The sequence below is a fragment of the Carassius carassius genome, chromosome 4, assembly GCF_963082965.1.
Source record: "Carassius carassius chromosome 4, fCarCar2.1, whole genome shotgun sequence".
Lineage (NCBI taxonomy): Eukaryota > Metazoa > Chordata > Actinopteri > Cypriniformes > Cyprinidae > Carassius > Carassius carassius.
In genome coordinates this window covers 37,565,218-37,585,156 of record NC_081758.1, presented here as the reverse complement: position 1 = coordinate 37,585,156, position 19,939 = coordinate 37,565,218, and the positions used below count along the sequence as shown (strand labels likewise).

The window sequence follows — 19,939 nt, the reverse complement described above, 5'->3', positions numbered from 1 at the left end:
GCTCATTACTTAATAATGAGCATCAATCAGTCGTTTTACCTCATCAAAGTTCACATGCCAAAAAAAAAAAAAAAGATTGTATTTTAGTATTAGCACCTTGCCTTAATTTAGTTAAAAAATTGGAATGTAATAACAATCTTATAATCTTTTTCAATTGCTATCAAGAATTGTTTAATACTGAAGCCACATTTTTAAAGCATGTTCATACAGTTACAGTTCACCATGTTCATACAGCCTGCATTGAATCTTGGCCAAACATTTGAACTCACCTCCAAAACTCACTCAAACAAACAAAACACTTCATATACAATATGACTCAAAATAAACTTGTTTCACCATAACACTGACAACAGTTCTCAATCAGAAAACTCTTGTGTGTGTGTTCGTCATGTGTTGATGTTGGTTTCCTCTGGGTTTCTCCCACAATCCAAAGACATACCGGACAGGTGAACTACAGACTGTAAGTAAGTGTGAATATGAATGTGTGCTTCATCCCTGTGTTGGACTGGCCATCTGTCCAGGAGGTTTCCTGACCCAGGAAAGGCTCCAGGCTCTAGATGACCCTACACAGGAGGACAAGCACTTTGGAAAATGTATGGAATTGACTGATGGATGGATCAGTTCTGCGAGTGTTCTAGACCTCACCCCCCCCCCCCCCCCCCCCCCACACACACCAAAGAGTCTCTTCCTTGATCCATGTTTCCAAACAAAATCATTCTGAAGGCATTCATCCCATCAAAAAAAAAAAAAAAAAACTACAAATAAGGCATCTGCAGTCTGCTGTTAGCTGTGTTTGGAACAATTATTATTCAATTATTCAAGTAAATACTTTTGCTAAGATTTTAGATCTTAATATAATTCCTGCAGAAATGGACAGAGCTTATCATTGTTCTGAAAAACTCTTTTTATCAGTTTTGAAATGTACTGAAAATATTTAGTGTTTTGCAGGTTGTGGAGGATGAATGCAAAAGTGTTCGTGCATTTTGAGAAATGTAGTCATTGAATGTATTTTGTCTGAAAGCAATGAAAAATGAGTCACAGTTTGTTTAGCAAAGACTACTGTACCACTGAATGTGTGAATAGTTTTGAAAAGTGTGGCTTCAGTATTGAACGATGCTTGTTAGCAGCTGAAAAAAAAATTGTGACTAGAAGCTTGTAGAACATTTTATACCAAAGGTGTCCAGCAAGGGGAGCTGATACACAATATGGGCAAAGGCCTCCAGACAGAATAATATAATGCAGAGCTACAAGTGCATCTAAACTATAATTAGGTGCTAATAAACTAACCGGAATTTGTCTATGGCCTTTTTGTTTTTCTCTATCTCTCTCTCTCTCAGAAATGTTTTGTTTGGCCTTGAATTCAAACGAACCATTTGATCTCCGACAGAAACTCTTGAGTCTGATGGAACAAAAAGCTCACCTCTTGAAATTGCATTTCTGATACTTCTCTCTGCTGCTAAAATAATAATAATTAAAAAAAAATGTGAGTTGATGCCGTGATTGGTCATAGTGAATATTAAGCCTAATTGTTTTATACAGCTGTAATAATCTATATGCAGTTTTTTATTCCAGGAAAAGATAGTTTAATCATCATAATCATCAGCTTTTGCTTATTAATGGGCCTTTTGTTTTGAGCATTAACTAATTACCAGACAAGTTCAGTTTCACCTAGTAATATAGAATTACCCAATAACACTTTAAAGATGCAACTTATGTATTTATAGGTCTGAGCACACATGTTGATGGGCCTCTGTTACCATTGTGTGGTTTTGTAGCAAAATACACCTCATTGCTATTCCAAAAAAGAATTTTAAAACTGACCTGTTTTAATTTTAGTCTTAAAATAAATGTCTCGTGCAAAACAAATTTGTGATAAACAGAATTAAGTCAAGATTGGCAGTCAGTAGGTTCAGTAAATGAATAAGCATGGCCACACACTTTCTAGATTTTTATTTTATTTTTTCTTAGTTTAGAACATAAAACAGTATTGTGGCTCTTACCACATACACTATGTATTCACATAATACACCATACAGCTACAAGGAGAGAGACCAAACAAAAGATAACACTTTTTACATACTGCATTCTCAACATGAAAAATAGAACTCAGAACAATCTTTTAACTCATTAAGGAATGTAGCTGCCAGTTTTTTCTTTCTTTCTTTTTTCCTCTTTAGACATTTTGTCCCTTTGATGTTTAAAACTGGGCCTGACTGATACTCTTAACAGTGAGTGCTGATAGAGGGGCAGAGTAGTGTGTGTATATGAGAGTGTTGTGTTTGTGTGTATTTGTATGCATTTGTGTGACACTGTGGCCAAAAAGTAGACTTGAGTTAAGAAAAAAGAATGAGTATATTTAATAAAATGTCAAATGTATAAAATATCAGAATGGTTAAAAACAGATCTCTGGGCAGTTCAGGTAGAACCAGAATGTTAAATTAACAGTCTATTCACATCAAAAGCATGAGTACCTATTCATCTACCTGTCATCATGCTCTTCAAGTACCATTTCAGTTATGTAGGGTGATGGCTGAAAAGGGAAACTGGATCAGATGGAGTGCTTTTGTTTTTTTTGTTTTTTTTTTTTAAATCGCGATCATCAGAGATTTCAGAAATAACTAGATAAAAAGATTAAAAAAGATCAGCACCATACAGGTTTCCTCTCAAAACTAGTTCACACACCAATTTAAGAGCCAGAAGAACTGTAGCAACAGTGTTTGCAGAGAGTCTTTTCCACAGTGAACTTTAAGGGGTAGCACCATGGTTCAAAAGCCATTTAGGGAGAATAAAACTGCAGAGGGCTTCAAGAGCAGTCTTGAAACTCAGCTTGTTAAACTTGAGGGGTATGTCTCACATTTCCATGAACAAGTGACAATCTAGATAATACAATGACAGTGCAGACTCAGAACTTTGTAAGAATCACCCCACACAATATTTAATAAAATAAACCAAAATAATAAGCAACACATGATCTACCGAAAGTTTTGAACTGAAAGTGGTCACATTTCAAACTGCAAGTTTACACCTGATAATCTTTTCGGTTCTATGGGCAATTTTCATGTAAAAGTGATGTACTTCCACTGTCTTTCATTAAAAAAAGTGAGTCCTGAATCCTTGCGAATTGTATTAGTCAACGTTCACAATTGGTTTCTTTGTTCTGCATTAGTTTATGGTTTATAGATGTGGATCAGATGCAGGGGAAGGAAGCCGGTGACAATGGTAGCACAGAGGTATTGATGTAAGTAGAGTACTCACGAAAGGAAGGACAGCAGTATCTTGAGTAGACCGACAAAACATCCTGCTTTGTTGGTCTGTTGTTGACGGCTTGACATACAGACAACTGAAGACTAAAAGTTCAGGAATCAATCATGATTAGGCCATCATCCCTCACCAGTTAAATAATCTTACCTAAATATTTAACTATTTACATTTCTATCTCTCCCAATAAAATTCCATTAAAACAAAAACTAGTTTTCAAGTTGTCAATAATCCATTCTTATTTTTTTTCCTCATTAAAAATCAAGATTAAAAGTGCTTTTATAAAATCCTCTCTTCAGTATTTACAATTTCTTTAAAATGATCAACCCCCCAAAAAAAATTACAAAATTAAAATAAAAATGACAGCAATCACAACAAGAATAATCATCATCATTATCATATAATAAATAATAAAAAAAATAGGTACGAATGTGGATGTAGGCAGCAAGCCTGCATTCTGTAGCGCCTGTGTGTTTGTAGCATGTTGTGACTGGGACCAGTGTCGGTACAACATGAGGTAAAGAGCTTTAGGACCACTTAATGAGCACCAGGATCTCTCCTCTGTGAGTGTCAAGCACCTTACAGCCCTGTGTAAACCAGCAACAGCCCTGCATTGCTCTCTATATGTAGCTCACATACATGCATTCACACTGGCACACTTACATTCTAACCAGCGTGCATGTTTAGGAATCCATTCACATGCACGCGAGCATGAGCACACACACACACACATTATGTAGTTATACATAAGCTTGCACAAACAACTGAGCTGAAACTGTACGCATTGCCAATCAGCACCAATAATTCCAGGTGTGGGTGATCTCTCAGGGCAAAGAGAGAGAAAAAGGCTGCTTATAATGAGAGGGGAAACTTAACCGGAACATAAAAGACTCCTATTAGCACCAACTCCAAGAAATGTGCTCTTTTTTTCATTAGGCTGGTGGGTGTAACCAGCAGTGGGAAAGAAAATATCCCCAAAATAACAACTTAGAATAAAATAGTCATCACAAATGGGTAACTACAGATAAATCAGGACATGTAAGACATGCTCAAATTTTACAGGGGCGGTTGTGTAACTTAAGGGAACCAGTAAGGGAACCCCGTTTAGGTCTGTTTTGGACAGTCTTCTGACTGAAACTAACCAGATACACTGATGTTACAAATCTATAGATACTCACTTATAATGGCAATTTTGAAGCAAGTCATTATTAAAAAAAAATAATAATAATTTTTTTGTCTCTGCTCTACAGTCAATCTGAACATATCTAGGGTGAATCAAGCAGAGATTGCAGAATTTTAAGCCAGTAAAAATTGGCTGATGATTTTAGAATTCCCTGTTTGAGCTATTTGATTCTGGAAATCATAAGCATAAGACCCATGGTGGGTTATCAGCAGCTCTTTAGGGTGGTTTGATTAAGGTGGATTTTTGCTTGCACTATCAGCACCTTAGAGAACTTAGTCTAAAAAAATGTCACATGGGTAGTGAAGAATGGCCAATGAAACTGCAGACAAATGAGTCAGCACCAATCAGATGGCATGATGGAAGGCTGAGCCATCATCGGGACTGAGAGGTCACTGTACATGACTGACATTTGCTGCTTAAGAGCACCCAGGTCCAGCACCTGCCTCGATATTGTGAGGGCAAATTTAGAAACACTTGAGACAGAAAAGAAGCACCATTTGAAGGGATGAGAAACTTTACAGATTTCATTAGAGTGGCACCAAACAGAAAGGCCCAAGCTGGTGTCTGGTCCTCTCTTTCTTGGTCACGTGTTCAGTGACTAGCGCAATGAGCCAATACTCTAGATATGCCTTGATGCAGTCATGTGACTTGCAATGATGTGATGGCACTTCATTAATAAAGAGGTTGGTGGGGGTGGGGGAGGCAAAAAGAGCAACAAAAATGCTGATTAGCTTGTTCTCATGTTCATAATGAACAAGCCAGAATGAAGAAAGCAAGTCCCTCTTAGTCAAGATGGGTTTAAAAATCATAGAAGATGAAAAAAACAATAACATTAAAATAAAAAATAGTCATCTTCATTATATAATAACAATACCTGTAATATCAACGTTGACAGTAACAATAGCAATTGTAATAATATTGATAATAGAGCAATAATAATTACGATCATCAAATTCACTTAAGGAGGGGTAGCTATGGAAATCTCTCCCACGGTGGAGAGAGCGAGAGCACCATAGACAGCGTGTCCGTTTGGGGAGTTGCCAAACTGCTGCCAAAATTTGAGGTAAAAGAAAAAAAGTGAAAAAGTGCCCCTTCCTCTATTCTCCCTCTCTTGCGGTGGCCTGAGAGAGGTTTTAGAGCTAGAAGAGGGGAAGCAAATGGTAGTAGAAAGGAGTAGAAGGATCCTTATCATTTTTATTCCCACCTCTGGCTCCAGGGGGCAGCAGTCTACAAGAGTTCACACAAATCGACTGTAAGGACCAGTGAGGTGTGTGGATGGGTAGGGTGAGACTGTGACTATGGTGGTGGTATGCTGTGTGGGCGCCATCCGTGTCATCATACCCTCTCGTTTGTCCTTGTTTTGTCCAGGAGATGGGCTCGCTGATCCAGCTGCCCATTTGCGTTTTTTCCCATAGGCCTTAAGATCTTCCTGTGAGAGACCCAAAAGAGCTGCTTCTTGTTGCCGCTGTCGTGCTCGCTCGGCCAGGATTTTCATCTTGGATTCCCACAAAGCCAGACCGTGGCAGGGTTGGTTCAGGCTCTTGTGCTGGTAGAAGACCAGGGATATGCGGCTTGGGTGAGAGCGGTCAGGCCTTTTAAGTGGTGTGGTGGCATGGAGCTCCCGACGGGCACACTCAATCAAGATAGAACCATGAGCAGGAGCCACTGCTACTCCTCCAATGTTGGGATCCAAGAAGTTGTGTTCGCTGTCTGACCACACCTCATCCTCCTCAGGGTCACGTTCACTCTGGGTCTCTGCATCACTCTCCCAACATGCCTGACCATCCGACTTTTGCAGTGCATCGGGAAACAAGCGTCCCTCAGGAGCCGGAGATGGTGTGCTGCCTGCTACTGATCCACCACCAGATTTCCAGGCTTTCTCCTGGAGTCCCAGAGGTGCAGACCCACAATTCTCACTTGCTTGGGAAAGCATTTTATCAGGGAGAGCACCAGCAGGACTGCCTTGTCTTATACAACCAGTACCATAACCTATGGGTCCGTAAGGACCCCATGCTTTAGGTTGTGGACTAGGGGCAGGGCTAACCCACTGTCTTGGGGTGGACGGATGTGGAGAGGGTGCAGGTGATGGACCTGCTTTTAGGGATGGGGACGGAGATGGGCCAGGGGATGGCATTGGAGAGTTAGGGCAGGAATAGGAATTCCATTGTTGCTGCTGTAGATACTGAGGGTGTTCATGTGGGTGTGGGTGTTGCTGGTGGAGCCTCTGCTTGTCCGGAGTGAAAGACAAATCAGTTGGACCTGGTCTGATATTTCTATCCCAGCCTTGAGGGACTAGGCTGCCATTTGGTTTGTGCCCAGGCCAGCCTTCAGGTTTTGGCGTGGTACTGGGGGTGCTAGGGCAGCTTTGAGCTTGCCCATCCGATCTGTCATCAAATAGGGGCACATCCATGGGCTCCTGCTTGATGATGGGTGTAGAGCGGTGCGTCTGCTCATATGATGGAGTACGACTGGGTGGAACAGGAGACTGGGAAACCTCAGAAGGGTGTGGGAAGCCTTGAATGGATGCATCAGTCATTTGCTGCGGTGACTGCACAGGACGACTGGGATAGGCCTGTGCCAGTCTGGCTTGGAGACACTGAACATCTGGTTTCTGGTCAAATGGTGTGGCAGAGGGTTCTCCAGCTTTGGGCCAGGCTCCTTTATCATATACCAAGAGCTCAGGAGTAAAAAGTGCACTGGGAGGGTAGTTGTAATAACCGTAGCGTATTTCTTGGAGGTTGGGGTGAAAGCCATTCATGGGGCTTTGTGCAGGAGGTTGGCTGTTGGTAGGGATGCGACCTCTTGCATAGTTTCCAGGGTATGACAACGGACTGTGCATGCTGTGTGGATCAGAGGTTGTCTTGCCGTTCCCTAGTGCTGGGTAGCCATGTATGGCTCCATTGAAGGGCTGAAAGTGGTCGACAGGCTTTTTGATGGTTGGTATCACCTCCTGTTTTGGAATAGCTAGATAACAGACAAACAAGAAAAATTTTATAATAATAGATTATATAGTTATTGCATTTCCATTTTATAAGATTAGAGCTCATGTTCAAAATCTTCAACAGGAATGGCAAATTAAATTCAAATAATGGCACCACAGAGTCTAAAGAGCACATATCTAAAATATTCCCACTTCAGCCAAATCAGTGGTTTGTCCTATATTTTAAACAACCAGAAGTTATTTGAACTCCCTTTTAGAATTTGACAAACTGGTTTATGTAAATAGAGATTAACTGATATTTAACCACTGACCTTTATTGCCTTGCTGAGGGTGAGGTGACTCCACATGGCGCATCTCCATCTTGACAGTCTTCTCTGGGGTTTCTGCAAGCTGCAATTTCCTGTTCTTCTTCTCAGATGCAGCCTTTTTGGCCTCCAACCGACGCTGCCGGCAGGATTTAGCAGGTTCAGGAAGTTTTCTAACCTGTCGACGGAAGTTAGTGAGCACCTGGATGGCTCCTGTCCGCATTTTGAGACGCTGGTTCTCCTCACTTCCAAATTCATCGGTTGAAGAAATCTTGTAGAGCGGAAGCACATGTAGCTGCTCATCTTCTGGGATTGTGCCTACTCTCCGATTGTCCTCTTTCGTAAGAGTGCACACCTGGAAATAAAAAAAATTAGGAAGTGTAAGACTTAATTAAATAGCAATTAATTCTATATATGGGGTACATCTTCTACAGCCCATTGTACATAAACACAATTCTAATTTTGATCAGTGTATCCTTTTAATTTATAAGTACAGGAACAATTTACAATGTATGGTAAACTAGAAGTTACAATGCATAGTAGCCCCCAGGCAGTGACCACAGTACAGCCCTGGAGATCATTCACTTAAAAATATGTATGATGCAAAAGCCTAACCTACAAATAAATACATACATAAATACATGCCTACATAAATAATATGGATATTATAAAAAATATACTATGTATAATCGCACATTATTTACACAGATACATATATTCATAAATAATAATTAATAACATACCACAGTGCAGCCATTGTGGAGGTTATGCTGGTCTTTGTGAGCATGGGCACAGAAATCCATGCATGCAGTGACTCCTGAAAATGGCCGTCCCTCCTTCAAACCCAACCGACAGTCTGAGGCAATCTTCTCATTTAAACACTGAATAACACAGAAAAATAAAATAATTATTTTCAATTAACAAATGATTCATTCAGTTTCTGTTTATTTCAGTAACACTTCCTGATACCATAATTCGTTATCTAAAAATAAAGATATGAAGCATTAAATTCATAAACTTCTTGATCACCTCAAACCCCACCAAACATACAAGTCCACAATTACCAGAAAAGCTTTTTGGTTTAATGTGCCTGAATGGTATAAAATTTGTACCATTCAGTGTAGTGTGAAATTTCCAAAAACAAACCTGGTTACTGTAGGCCTGGGGAGCAAGCCTCTTATACACAGGGGCCACATGTGTGGCCAAGTTTTGGAAGTTATCCCTGAGATTGTCCTCCTGTACAAAAAATAAAATAAAATAAAACTATTCAAATAAGTTTACATGGGCTATCTTGAAGAGTAAATGGCTATGTCCACACAGTCAGGATATACTTATACTTAAATAGCTGAAGTCAACTCCCCTTTCCTATTTTTCTCCAATAGCCCAGCATTTACTAAAATAAATATCAAAGATGGTGGCTTCCATAAAACTGGAAAATCTTATAACCAAAAAGTATTTTAACAGAACTATGCAGCAAAATTCTATTTAGTAAACAAGGTGCAAGTTCAGCTGCCAGTACATAATTAACCGGCCATGTCTTTAAATGCTTTTACTGTAAACTGAGTGCAGAGAGTAGCAGTTGGATGGGCACCCAGACCAGAATACTGATGGGAGCAGATACTAAATTAAAAACCTTCAGATGTCAACTCCTATTTTCATGAGTAAACAAAATGCAACACGCACTGTTTATTTATAATCATAGAAAAATGTAGTTGTAAATTATTCCATTCACATTAAAAAATATATATAAAAAAATAATTTATTATATATAATGTAATACAATTATAAAAGAGCAAGCAAGGGTTATGTAAAGTTACCCTTAGTTATTTTGATTAGGCTTGTAAAAAAATAAAAAAAATTATTACATTAGCGTATTATTTTTGCCTTCTTTATGTAACACTAACCTCTTCGGGGTGTTCTCCATGCAGTCTGAACTTGCGAGGGGTTTTGCTTCGAGCATACTTGCATCCATTGAAGTACATGCTCCAGGAGCAGCCAAAAGAGAAGGAAGCTCCACAGGTTTCTGTGTCCTTCCCTTGGCATGCACAGGTTCGACTGCAAAAGGCATCCACCACGAATTTAATATAATAACAATAGATGACATCTTTTCCATAAATAATGCTTTGTGAAAACATTACATTACTGAGTGATTAGATACCAGCATCTGGAGCTTTCACAATCTAACGAAAGATACATACAGTACAGGGAGCATGTATGATTATATTTGATTACAAGATCTCATTTATGCAAATGTGTGATTAAACTGAATTCATATGATTAGTCAATAATGTGATTTGCATTACCTAATATTTCATTATTTTAATATGACTCTGAAAACTCTTGAAAAAATGTAAACAGGTTATAATTCACATAATACATCAAGGGAAATTGTAAATCATCCAATATGTGACCAATGCATTGATATATCATACATTAAGTCCAACGTTACAGTCATCAGCCAAATTATTCCACACAAAATGTTAGTTCCTGTCACCTCTTTACCTCGAAGACACAAAAGGCTAAACAATTTATTTAAAAAAACACCTCAGTTGTGTTCTTAACTCACTCGTCATTGAGTCCACAGCGGCGGCTGGTCGGATTGCCATATTTGATGAGGGTTTCTGTTACTTCTTTGTAGAGTTTATCTCCCAGAGCACGGGGAACGCCCTCCCAGCACAGGATGACAACAACAATAACAGTATTGACACAGTGGTGCCCAGGCCGTTGCTTCACAACGCATAATAATTTCTCCTTCTCACTGCTGCGACGAATCACCTACAACGAAAGACAATCAGCAATGATAAATCCATTTGACAGATGTTAAGTTGTAGTTGTGTATACTTCAGCAAAGCAGAAATCACAATGTAATCATTCAGAGGTACTACTTTCACTGCTGTCTTGTGGTATTTTCAATTAAAATCTGTTCACTCAGACTAGCTGTTTTTGAATGCCAGAAGGCGTAAGAAACATGCCCATCTGGTTCAGGTGAACCCCCCACCAGCCTAATTATACAGGTATTCCTTAAGCATAATTAGTCATCCAATCATTCAGGTAACCCAATGCTTAGTTGGTTTTAGAAATATTTTGTTTTGCACACTCACCCACTTAGCAATAGGACATCCCTGAGAGCTCTTTCCTTCTTTCCCTGTGTAAATTACCCTCTCAATACGAATGGCTTCGCCTTTCTCCCCATACCTATCATAAAGAGGGGACAGAAGTTGAGGGACAAACTCACATTACAGTTTGAAATTGCAACATGAAAACAGCAACCCACCTCATTCTTAATGAAGACACATTTTAAGACACTTTATACAGATTTGGGAGCATGTACGTAGAAATCAAATCAAGAATTAAAGGTACAGTATGTAGTATTGGCAGCAGCTAGAGATTGAAAAGGGTACTGTAGTTCAAATTCAGAATATTGGAGAGCATTGTTTCTTCCTACCCTCATCGACGCTCACGTGGGTAGCCAGATGCAACAAGGAATGAGCATAACTGACAATGTTAGCCAACGAGTCTTACAGTGTAAGGTGTTGAGTTGTTTTATCGGTGTTTAATATGCCTCAGCTGATAGAGTTTCTTAGATGGACGTTGATTATTTTTAGGTTAGATAGAATCTTTGATCTCTGACCCAGTTTCAATGCCTGCAATGTGCTTTGTTTTCAGCCAGCTGGAAACCCGGGCTGACAAAATACTATTGGTTAAACTGGCAGAGGACGGAATCACACAAAAACAAAAACAGACATTCTGACGTGGAACACTAATTTCAAAGCAGAATAAATGGTTGTAGCATTGTTTTTTGGAGAAACTAATATGTGAACTTAGCATGTTTACTAAATACCTTCAAACATATTATGGTATTTATATGCTTTAGCCAAAAAATTACATACAGCACATTTAAGCAGTTAAAGCTTTGAGTTTGGTAAAGCTTAAAAAAATTATGGAATTATGTGTGATGTATCAATGTATTGAACAGTTCCACATTTTATGAGATGTGTGTCATATATTGAAGTAGTTTGTGATACTCAGTACTAAAGTTTGCATATGATGGCTTCATGTTCTCAGTCAACAACTGCTTGTCTCCTCAAATGAAACTCTCAGTGCACGAGCATGGCAGCAGCATGTGCTAAGTATAATTCAGTTTAATTACACAAGTATAAGCTAAGTATAATTCAGTATAATTACACAGGTTGGGGGAGAAGCTTCAAAGATCCAGAGGGGTGGGCTATGAGGTCAAAGGCTACAAAAGGGTCAAGCTTAGGCTTAAGGAGGCTATAGTCACTGTCTGACGGACAAACAAAGGGGAGGTTCTTCCTCTACCCACCAGCTCTCCCTTTATCTCAGAGGAGATGACTCAGGCTATAGAAATACAGCCACTATGCCCTCAATCAGCTCTCAAATAAAGCAATGAGAGTGGACAAGTATAGGAGAGGTCAGCAAAGGTGGAGATACTCTGTCCAAATGGGTCAACAAAGTCTTAGCTTCTGTATGCTTACAAGGGAAAGGGGGTCAACATATATTCCTCTTCACTTCTCAATGATCATAGGATCATTAAAGTATTAGTAAATAACATTTTAAACCTCAGGGAATGTGTCAAGTATTTTCATATATGGGAAATTAACTTGATTTACAGTATATACATTTTTAACAAATTTCCCCTGCATGACAGCACTACTGTAAAGGAAATCTGGCTTCCTTTTGTCCTGTGTATCAAAATAAAAAAAAACTAAAGAATACTCATTGCTTAAAGTTAATATAAACTCTGCCATTTTCGTCATTTCACATCCTACTTCTTTAATTTCCTCTAAATTATTTTTCTTTCCCCCTTTTATTCATTGTCTGTCTCCCTGTCTCTCCCCTGTGTGGATCTGCTGATTCTGATATTTCCTGTAACTCCTGTTGGATTATGGGTCAGAAATACCCTGGGGACAAGATCATAGAGCAGGAAGGTGGGAGGGGGTGAAGGGAGAACAAATGGCAGAAAAGAGAGATGCTTATCCTCAGCTGGTAAAGAATCTGTTGCCAGGATCCAACTGCCAGAGCTTCCAAAGAACTCTTGCAGAACAATGACATGGTGGTTAGGGATCTCTTAAAGCAAATGAAGTTGGGTCATTCCTCTGTGCTTTTTAAAGTTTAATACTTTGTTTCAGACAGTAGACAAATATATTATGATCTATAAATGGATTTTCACTTGAGTTTGTCTGATTGTTACTCATCTTATGTGAATGAGAATATTCTTTTATATTCAGTTACTTTTTTTGGTAATGTTACAAAAAAAAGGGGACAAGACAGAAAAGGTGATTGCTACAGAAAAGAAAGCAATAGGTACACTCTTCATTTAGTTTTTGTGATTTTCCTATTTGGCTCAATAAAAACTTGATTTTAAATAATGTTCCCACATGGCTCTTACATGTCCTGCTGGTTGTGTTTGCAAATGAACATGCTTGCATCAAGAGCACTGAAGAAGGTGACATTGTGGAATGCTATCTTAACCAATAATAATTCAGACATCTGACAGGTGCTGCTCACCTCTCTTCCATTAGTTGTCTGACTGAAGCAATGTCTCGCCCAGATCCCAAGTGATTGTAATATGGACCCTCTTCCTTTTCTAGGACTTGATCTATGGGAAACAGAGAGTGAAAGTGAATGCAGGTTAAAGCATGGACACACTCTTATACAACAATGGCTAATAATCCAAATGAGATTAACAGTTTAGACTGCAAATGTGTAATGCCATTAGAATGATCGCATGAGTCAGTCGTGTGTGGGTGAGCAAGAGAGAGAAAGGGATAGAGAGCTTGTCTGGGAAAGAGGCAATCTAAGGTCACATTCCACTTAGGGTGTAGGGATAAAGGCGTGACTAAAGTAAGGAAATGATTTGTGGGAACGTCCTACGTAAATCTTACAGAAAAAGTGTTTGTGAGAAGAAAAAACATCTAGTGGCTACTTACTACCTGCTTACTCAGCAGGGTAAAATACCAACAGTTGATGCAAGAATAGCTAACAGCATGGGGAAAATTGAGTGCTTTACATAGAGAAGCACAAACTTTGACAGAAAAAAATAAAACATAAAAACATTCTAAATATATTCTAGCATGTCAGAATCTATATTAAGACTGTATAACTGCTGAAGGTACTACATTGGGGCTGGCTTGAATGTGTTTGTAAGTATCAAATTACACTGGGTGTTTCCTGTGGTGTTGACAGAGAGCTGTAAGGATTCACTATGAAAAGCTCCAGCAAGTGTTCAGGCATAGTTTACTATACTTGGATACGCTTTTTTAAATTTATTTATTTTTTATTTGTCAAAGCATATTGATATTTATATATCACATGTATAATACAAATTTCACACAACCAAAACCTCTGAAATGACACAGTAAGAGATATGAGGCCTGAGCTGAGAGGTTGCAGTCCATCTCTTCTCACCCTGTCCTCCCTATCCCCTCCCTTCTTTGATGTCTGGCCACAGTATATCATATGATATATGAGCAGACTCCCTTTATTGTGACTGCCTTCTTAGCAGAAACTAGCTGTATTCACTGTACCAACAGTCTGAACGTAGACAGAAAGTGGTGCAGTGCACTGGCCCAAAGAATCACAATGGGCTCCTTTCTTCAAATCTATTGTTCCTCTGCAAGAGGCACAGAGAACAGACTGCAATGCACAGGCCCCTGATTGAGCAGACATTCTCAGACATGGCCCAACACTATCTTGAGAAATGTGCTCATGCAGAAATTAAATGATGAAATAAACATTTGGGGCTTGCTGAAGGGAATTCTAATGATCAATGAGGTAGAATGAGGTGTGGGGTGGTGTGATGTGCTATACTGCAGCAAAATGTCAAATTAAATATTTTTTTGTGCTTTTATATTCTGTTTGAGGATTTGCGTGATCTTGCCCAAATTGCTCCAATATATTTTGCTGGATTTAATTCTCTCACTTACCTACGCAGTCACAGGTGGGAAAATCAGGTTGGGAATCTTTCACAGGTGTATCCAGTAGGTTCTTGGTGGGAGTGTCCAGGTAACACAATGGTGACTCAAGAAAACCTTTAAGTGAAGGCGAGGAGGGAAAGATATCCTTGTTGGGAGTATTCAAATCAGCCCTCTCTTTGTCTGCAGACAAACATGCAGTTGTGGAGAGCACTGTAACGCCACCAGATGACTCAATCTTTATACGTTTAGCTGGAGGGGAGAAAGGTGCGATGAAGGGGTGCTGTCGCTCCAGAAATGCATCCTGAGCTACAGACAAGGGCTGCCCAGAAGGTTTCACATCCACCTCACATTCCTCACTTTCCTGTTTAATAGTACAGAGCTCCTCAGATGGCAATGGTGTTTTTTCTTTCAGTCTTTTAGTCATGTCTGTTTGACCTTCATCCATGGGGTCAGAATCATTTGAGGGAAAAGGAGGGCAGTTATTTGGCTGCTTTGGGGATGGTGACTCGGGTCTGGTTTGTCCTGAGTTTGATTGTGACTTGGTCACCACTGGCTGAGCAGGGCCATTCTCTGGGGTCTCTGCTGCAGAAGCTGAGGAAATGGTGTCCCCAAACTCCTCCTCAAACTGGCGAATTAGCTCTTCAAATTTTGGATCTAGGTTACTGAGGCCAGCCAGAGAAGGAGTCTGCTGTGTTGTAGAGGTTTGAGGTGTGATACTGGTTGTTGGGATGCTATCATTTGACCCAGCTGTGCCTGAGCAAGCCATCACCTTCTGGGTGGATAGTGCTAGGACTGACACAGGAGTAAAATAAGAAAGAGTGTTTTCAGAGATGGGTGCACTACTGCTTTTCAAAATGGATTCCTGAGATTGAGCTGGAGCTGGGTGGCTCTCAGCCACCTGAGAGGGGGGAAGCCCAACTTCCGTGCCTGGTAAAGATGGAGCAAGCTGAGATAGAGATGGTGCACATCCTGGGGAGATGAGGGGAGGTTTCAATATAACAATCTGGTTATGTGGGAGGAAAGTTGGTTGGGAAGCTTTCCGTTTATGCTTCTTGATAACAATCTGTTTGGGTTTTGGAAGAGGTGTGCCCAGTGAACCAAAAAGCCCACCCACTGGCTGCTTGAGAAGAAGAGAACTCTGAGCACTCTTTTTCTTTTTGGGTTCTTTGTGCTCCTGTTTGATGGTAACAGGGCACTCTGGAATAGTCTGTGGCCACCACTTATGAAGGTTTTGACAAGCCATGGGGGCTAACGGATTGAAGGCAGGGGAATTAGAGAAGAGGTTACGTTTATGATGAAGGTGCTGCTGTAGTGCTGCCTGAGTTAAGTGCCTAATGGTGGGGGAAAACTGCTGATCCTGGAACTGCTGCTGGCCATTTACTACCCCCTCCTGGCCCATGACTGCACACCCTGAGCCCAGGTACTCTTTTATATCCACCTCCTGCTTGATGTGAGACATCACAGTAAGGCTGCCCTTGCGACCATCCTGCAAGCTGGGGTGAGGGAGTGGGAACCTGAAGGCTGAGTTGGTGTACTTTCCACCGGTTTCTCCAAGGAGTTGCTTAAGCTCAGACACTGGGTCACTACTGCCTTTGGATGGGTTTACAAAATGAAGCTGGGAATCAGTATTCACCACCATCCATGGGTTCTGAGGGGAGATTTTATCACAGCTTCCAGCTGCGCCCTGGTTCCACTGCAGGGGTCGGGGATTAGTGGTCGATGGGTGTACGCTTGTATATGGAGACTTGGAGGATGGGTATGTTGAAGCATAGTGAGATGGGCTAGACAAAATGTTAGGTGCAGGAGCCTCACCCGGAGACTGAGGTCTCTGCTGATCCCATGAAATTTCCTGTTGAGGATAATGACCAGGAGGGATAGACTGTGGCATAGCAGAGGTGGCAGAGGAGGACAAAAGAGGACCGGGTGATGAAGAGACCACCTGTGGCATTCTCTGAGGATAGGAGGTTGGCAGGTGCTTATGGTGATTTGCAGGTGAAGACTCACCTAGAGGAACAACAGTTTGTGGGTCAGTGGCAGACAACTGGGTCAGAGCCTCAATTGCGATTGCTGTTTGCAAGCTAACATTTCTTTCCTTGGCTATTGACAGAACACTAGGGGAGCAAGGAATAGGTGCTGGTGGCCCAAAGGCTCTAGGAGCAGAAGGCTGGTTTACATGGGGATGTGGATTTGTGTCTTGCACACACAAGGAGTTACCTCCACATTGTTGAGGTTGGGATTGGGCACTGCGATGCTGTGCATGTGGCTGTAGAGGAGCACCCGGAATCTTACAGGAACCTTTATCCTGACAGTTAGCCACCATTTTGATTTGCTTCTCCAGCCACTCCAGGTAGTCAGGGCAGTCTGGGCCATCACAATCACAGTTAGGGGGCTTGTGGCCATGACGGGCCTTGCTCAGTGCTGCCTGAAGAGTGTTTAGGTCTTCAGGGGGGTACAACTCACCATCCACACCTATCTGTCTGGCCTCCTCACCTACATTAGACATTTCCTGATTGAACCTTTCGTACAGTTGAGTTGTAGGGGTCTCAGAAGGTTGATGGTTGGTGTAAGGTGGCAGTGAGCCAACAGTAGCAGAAAAGGCCACCAGGGTTCGTGCATCCTCCATATCCACATCATTCACTGGTTTATTGGCATTTTGGCCACTCCAAGCACCCTGTTGAGATTCAGGATTTGACTTCCCAGCATGTTCAGGGACCCAACCTGGTGTCTGGGAAATACATCCAGCTCCCTCATGGTGGTTGTGCTGGTGGTGCTCCCTGGCCATGTCTTTAACTTCTTCATCACAAATATTTTCTTCATTTGTTGCATTTTTGCTAAGCCCATTAGACAGTTCCTGGTTTAACACGCCTTCATCCAGGCGGTCATGGGACCCAATTTCCATCTGGCCTTTTCCTCTGGGGCCATCCACTGAACCCACCACAGAAACAGTCTGTGGAAGAGCAAAAACATAAGTTACTTGACAATGTTCCAGCAAACTGACAATTTATATATATGTTTTAAGTCTGTGTATCCTATTCAACACTATCTTTGTACAATATTTGTAGCTGTGATGCATTTATTACATCACACAAAATATAAGGCAAATACTATTTGCAGACTAATTCAAACAAAGATCATAGTATTCATCTTGGTATTCTTTGTAAGATTGCTGCCTGATTTGAGAAAAGACTACATAATAATATTTTGTTCCACTGATATTCCTGGGTCTTCTTATGTTCATCTTCTCTCTGTCTTTGCTCTCTGCTCTTAAGAAAACACATTCCGCAAAGACAACATAAAACGGCCTTTGGTTACTACAGTGTTGTCCATGGTCTAATTTAAATTATAGCATTGGGCATAATTTATGGCCAAATTATGTGCAGACGCTAAAAAATATTCTGACTGAAACAACCTGAGCCTACTAATTTTCAAGAGTACAATGGAGACTGGACTGCATGAAGTTCAACTGTCTCATGCAAATACAAACCCATATTTACAATTATAATACAACTGATAATGCCAAGTCAACATACTGAGAACCTCTTCCTGGTTCCTGGTTTTCAAATGACCTTTTTGCTAGTCTCTCAACTCTCTTTTGTGCTTTTTGAATGTTGTGGAAAATGTGAAATGGTTCCAGATAAGTGTGAAAGGGCAATATCTGCATGCAACAACATCTTCCTGGTACTTTTAAGTCATGATGGATCTCTAAAATGGACCTGATTTAAAAAAAGTGGATTAAAAAAAAAAAAACTGTTTGCTGCCAGATGACAAATACAGAAGCCTTTGTCTATGATGAAGGCATTTCTTAGAAAAGAGGATCTTGTGGCTTTATAACACTAGCTTAATGAAATTAATCACCCATTTAAAACTAACATGCAGCGGTCTATTTAAATCTCTTAAGCAGTAATTCTGTGGAAACATTTACAATATTTGAACAGAGTATAAGAACTCTTTTGCATAAAATTAAACTGTTTAGACTGCTGAGACAAAACTTGCATGTTTAAGAGTTCACCTTACAGCTCTGTAGCTAAATTTCCAAATCTCTCATATTGCGCATTGATTGTGACAGCTCTTTTGATGGGTTATACTGATGGTCAAGTTATTCAGACACTTTGAATTCACCTTCTGTGATGGTGTGATGGTGTCCCATGGGGCCATTTGTGTGTGCTTGTGTGTGTGTGTGTGTGTGTGTGTGTGTGTGTGTACATAAGCGTGTGTTTCAAAAATGTAGTACCCCACTTACCAACACTGGTCACACTCAAACTCTTCAAAAAAAGCTGAACCACACAATTGTTACAACAGGCTCTTTTTCCTCTTTTCAAGTGATGCAATGGGCATCCACGTGCACACAGTCATGCAGAAACATTCCACAATAAAGTCTTAAGGCCAGGAAACACCAAGGCGAACGACGGCCAGGCTAGTTTGTTTGGTGTGTTTCACTCATTGGCTCTCATCTGGCTTATGTCGGCACCAGTTTGCCCGTTTCACGTAGGGGACGTCAGCGAGAGTGAGAACTCTGATTGGATGTTCAGTTTAGCAAACGAGTCGGTGCTAAGAATTAAAGCGAAAGTGCTGAAAACAAGCATGTAAATGAAGGTGGTACAGACAGAAGGCTGTTTTAAATGTTACGTGATCTTTTCCAATCATTCATAGTACATACATTACATTTAGTCATTAAGCGGACGCTTTTATCCAAAGCGACTTATAAATGAGGACAATGGAAGCAATCAAAAACAATAAATGAGGACAATGGAAGCAATCAAAAACAACAAAAGAGCAATGATATATAAGTGCTATAACAAGTCTGTTAGATAAAATGCAGTACACGTAGTAAGGGCTTTTAAATAATATAAGAAATAAAAAGAAAACCGATAGAATAGAAAAAGAATAAAGCAAGCTAGTGTTAGAGGTCTTTTTTTATATAATTGTATAATAAATTAAAAGAAAATAGAATAGAATACAAAAAGATTAGAAAGGTAGTTTTTATTTTTTTTTAAAGAATAGAATTAAAATAGTGAGTGCTAAAGTAAGAGGGTCAAATAAAGATGGAAGAGATGTGTTTTAAGCCGATTCTTGAAGATGGCTAAGGACTCAGCTGTCCGGATTGAGTTGGGGAGGTCATTCCACCAGGAGGGAACATTTCATTTAAAAGTCCGTAAAAGTGACTTTGTGCTTCTTTGGGATGGCACAATCAAGCGAAGTTCACTTGCTGAACGCAAGCTTCTAGAGGGCACATAAGTCTGAAGTAATAAATTTAGGTAAATGGGTGCAGAGCCAGTGGTGGTTTTGTAGGCAAAGATCCATGCCTTGAATTTTA

The 19,939-nt window shown here is 40.3% G+C and overlaps 1 protein-coding gene across 6 annotated transcripts in view; it reads right to left on the bottom strand.

Moving 5' to 3' along the window:
- Window positions 1–1,936: 1,936 nt before the first annotated feature.
- Window positions 1,937–19,939, bottom strand: part of tet3 (tet methylcytosine dioxygenase 3) — a 53,689-nt gene continuing 35,686 nt past the window's right edge. For all 6 annotated transcript variants that reach the window (XM_059548701.1, XM_059548702.1, XM_059548703.1 and 3 more), the window contains 9 exons: window positions 14,635–17,572; window positions 13,217–13,307; window positions 10,789–10,882; window positions 10,254–10,462; window positions 9,592–9,742; window positions 8,834–8,923; window positions 8,431–8,568; window positions 7,694–8,042; window positions 1,937–7,405 (listed from right to left, as the gene is read on the bottom strand). In XM_059548701.1, the coding sequence (XP_059404684.1) occupies window positions 5,679–7,405; window positions 7,694–8,042; window positions 8,431–8,568; window positions 8,834–8,923; window positions 9,592–9,742; window positions 10,254–10,462; window positions 10,789–10,882; window positions 13,217–13,307; window positions 14,635–17,572 (5,787 nt within the window). In that variant the 3' untranslated portion in view covers window positions 1,937–5,678. The remainder of the gene's footprint in view (window positions 7,406–7,693; window positions 8,043–8,430; window positions 8,569–8,833; window positions 8,924–9,591; window positions 9,743–10,253; window positions 10,463–10,788; window positions 10,883–13,216; window positions 13,308–14,634; window positions 17,573–19,939) is intronic.